Source organism: Atta cephalotes (assembly GCF_000143395.1).
Source record: "Atta cephalotes unplaced genomic scaffold scaffold00024, whole genome shotgun sequence".
NCBI classification, from domain to species: Eukaryota; Metazoa; Arthropoda; class Insecta; order Hymenoptera; family Formicidae; genus Atta; species Atta cephalotes.
Window position 1 is genome coordinate 2,025,410 of NW_012130088.1, and position 2,571 is coordinate 2,027,980.

Below are 2,571 nucleotides of genomic sequence, written 5' to 3' on the forward strand. Positions count from 1 at the left end.
TAACCTTTTAATTTACTTAGTAGTAGGAAGTAGTACGTTATTGTACCGAACGACGCGAGTATTTATTATTTATTGTGATATATATATATATATATATATATATATATATATATATATTTCGCTGAAAATGTTTAAAATTAAAAGTAGCCTGGAAAGTAACTGGAAAATACGATACCTCAGAAAACACAGTAGCATGGCCTGAAGAGAAAGAATCGAGAATAACGCATTCTTTCAATCGCTAACTATCTGTCCTTGAAAGCACTCTTTGTCGATCTGTTTGAAAGACTCCCTCCTACACTCATAAAGGGAAACAGAAATCTTTCGCGACAACGAAGATAAGTTGTACGAGTTATCTGATACAATAAGATTTCATTTTTTCCGTGACGACTTTTCCGTGACGATTTCAGACAGATTCTTATCGTCTCGTATATATAAGATTTCCGAGTTACTTGTACATGCCATATGCCGCTCTCCGATCTCATTTAATTATTTCACTTATCCATCTACATTCGATCGAAAAGATCGAATTCATGAACGCAAGAATAATGGCCAAGTTTATTCAAGTAGCTTTGTGTTTGGGTTTTCACGATTGGCAAATTAATAACTAATAACGTTTACAAATTGAAACGATGAATTGTAAAACGTAACAGGGAAAATTCGCTAAACCTCGATAATGTGGTTGTAAACAACGCAAGGAAGTGAGCAATGAAATTCGAAAATTTGCAATCGTGCGTTAACAACGCACACGTACATGCGTGCATGACAATCAGTAGAATCGCACGGCCAATTATACCTCACTTTTTCATCACTCAGTATATCGAAAATGTGAAAGGGAATTGCCTATTTCTCTTACACAGAAAATTCAATCTCTATGATCTTTTATTCTAATCAAACGCATACACAATTTTATGTTTTATTTTATTTAAAACAATCCTATTATTCTATAAAAATATAATCTTATTACAGATTATAAAAAAATGTATTCTATATTTTATCGAGTATATTTTTAGAATATATTTTCTATCAAATATAATACAAATATATACTTCAAACGATAATTTTTATTTTAACACGACTGCGTACGAATAACAATCGTATATACATTTTTGCACATATAATTTAATATTACATTTCATTTTCTTTCTTATACAATTGTACAGATTTATTTTGTCTTAATTTTTTAATCAATTTTTTGTCAATATTAAGGTTAGCATTTTAATCGCATCCCTCACTTGCATTATGAATGTAACTATTAGCTTTAACGCAAAGTTGATGTACATAAGTAGCATAATAAAATGTTGATAGTTGTTATTGCTTATTTATTTGAGAATGTAGAAGATCGCCGAGTAAATTAGACACGCCAGTGCAATACAAACCCTTCCCCATCTCGCCCCATTAGCCAATACACCGGGACTCACCCTTCTGCGTTGGAAGTATTTCAGACGGAATTTTAATTAATATCTCGCGGCTTGTAGGGTGCTCACACAAGAGTGCAGTGTGAAGCTGTAAAAGCGGAGGTAAAAGGCGATAGCCGATGCTCGAAAGGCTCGCTAGGAGTGCTTTTATATCGGTAGTAAAACGTACCAATTGTTCCGAGAAAAAAACCGTATAGAAGTGAGAACAAGTAACAGACCTTTTTGGATAAAAATGTTTACAATCACCATTAAAATACCCCGCGGCGATTTTGTAGTTGACTTGTCAAAAAACTATCGGTAGAAAAATATATCAATGTGAAAGCGATCGATATGCTTTTACATGGCCATTTACTCAAAAGATTTTTCATGCGTTTTGTTTATACATTTTTACACGAAAGATTAATCTATGTATTTTGTATATTATATTTTATACGGAAAGAACGATTTTTTACTAAAAAGATTTAAAATTTTACTGGATACAGATTTAAAACTAATTTTGTACCGTCAAGATAATTTTATTAGAAACTCAAACTGATTGACAGAATATTAAAATTTTTCGCAGTACAAGTATTGCTCATTTTTTTTAGTTTCCATCATAATTATTTTGATGGCCCAACAAAATTATTTTCAGATCTGTAAATATTATTTTCAGACTTATATTAGTATAAAATTTTTAATCTTCCAGTAAAATCGTTCTTTCTGAATATACGCCAATTTAAATAAGCGTATGTATGATCAGGGTATGGATAAAATTGTGTAATTGATATTTGATTGTATAATTTATGTATAATCGCGAAATTCAGTTCTTCGTTGAGGTTTGCCGGAGGGTAAATCAACTCACCTTTATTCCGAGAGTAGGCGTCAGCATCCCGTAGTCCGTAATGGGTGGCAGCATAACAGGGGGTAGGTTTGTCATCATCATACTGTCTAAATTCTTCACACGTATTTTCCGTCGATGTATCGAACACAGATCAATTCTATTGCTTATTAGACCTACCTGAAACACAAAAAAAAAGAAAAAAATGTTAAAAGACGTTTCAAAACTTAAATTTAAAAAGTGCTTCGAAACTTATAACTTTTCCAACCTAATAATAAAAAAAATCATTACCGAAAACTACCGAAGACACTATCGAATATTGTAAAGGTTGTATAAAAA

General features: G+C 31.7%; 1 protein-coding gene across 1 annotated transcript in view; it reads right to left on the reverse strand.

The window, feature by feature from the left end:
* The window catches only part of LOC105620146 (polypyrimidine tract-binding protein 1), a 315,345-nt gene extending 313,008 nt beyond the window's left edge, over window positions 1-2,337 (reverse strand). Inside the window, exon 1 of the mRNA XM_012201654.1 lies at window positions 2,257-2,337. Coding sequence (XP_012057044.1) covers window positions 2,257-2,337 — 81 coding nt within the window. The remainder of the gene's footprint in view (window positions 1-2,256) is intronic.
* Window positions 2,338-2,571: the final 234 nt, after the last annotated feature.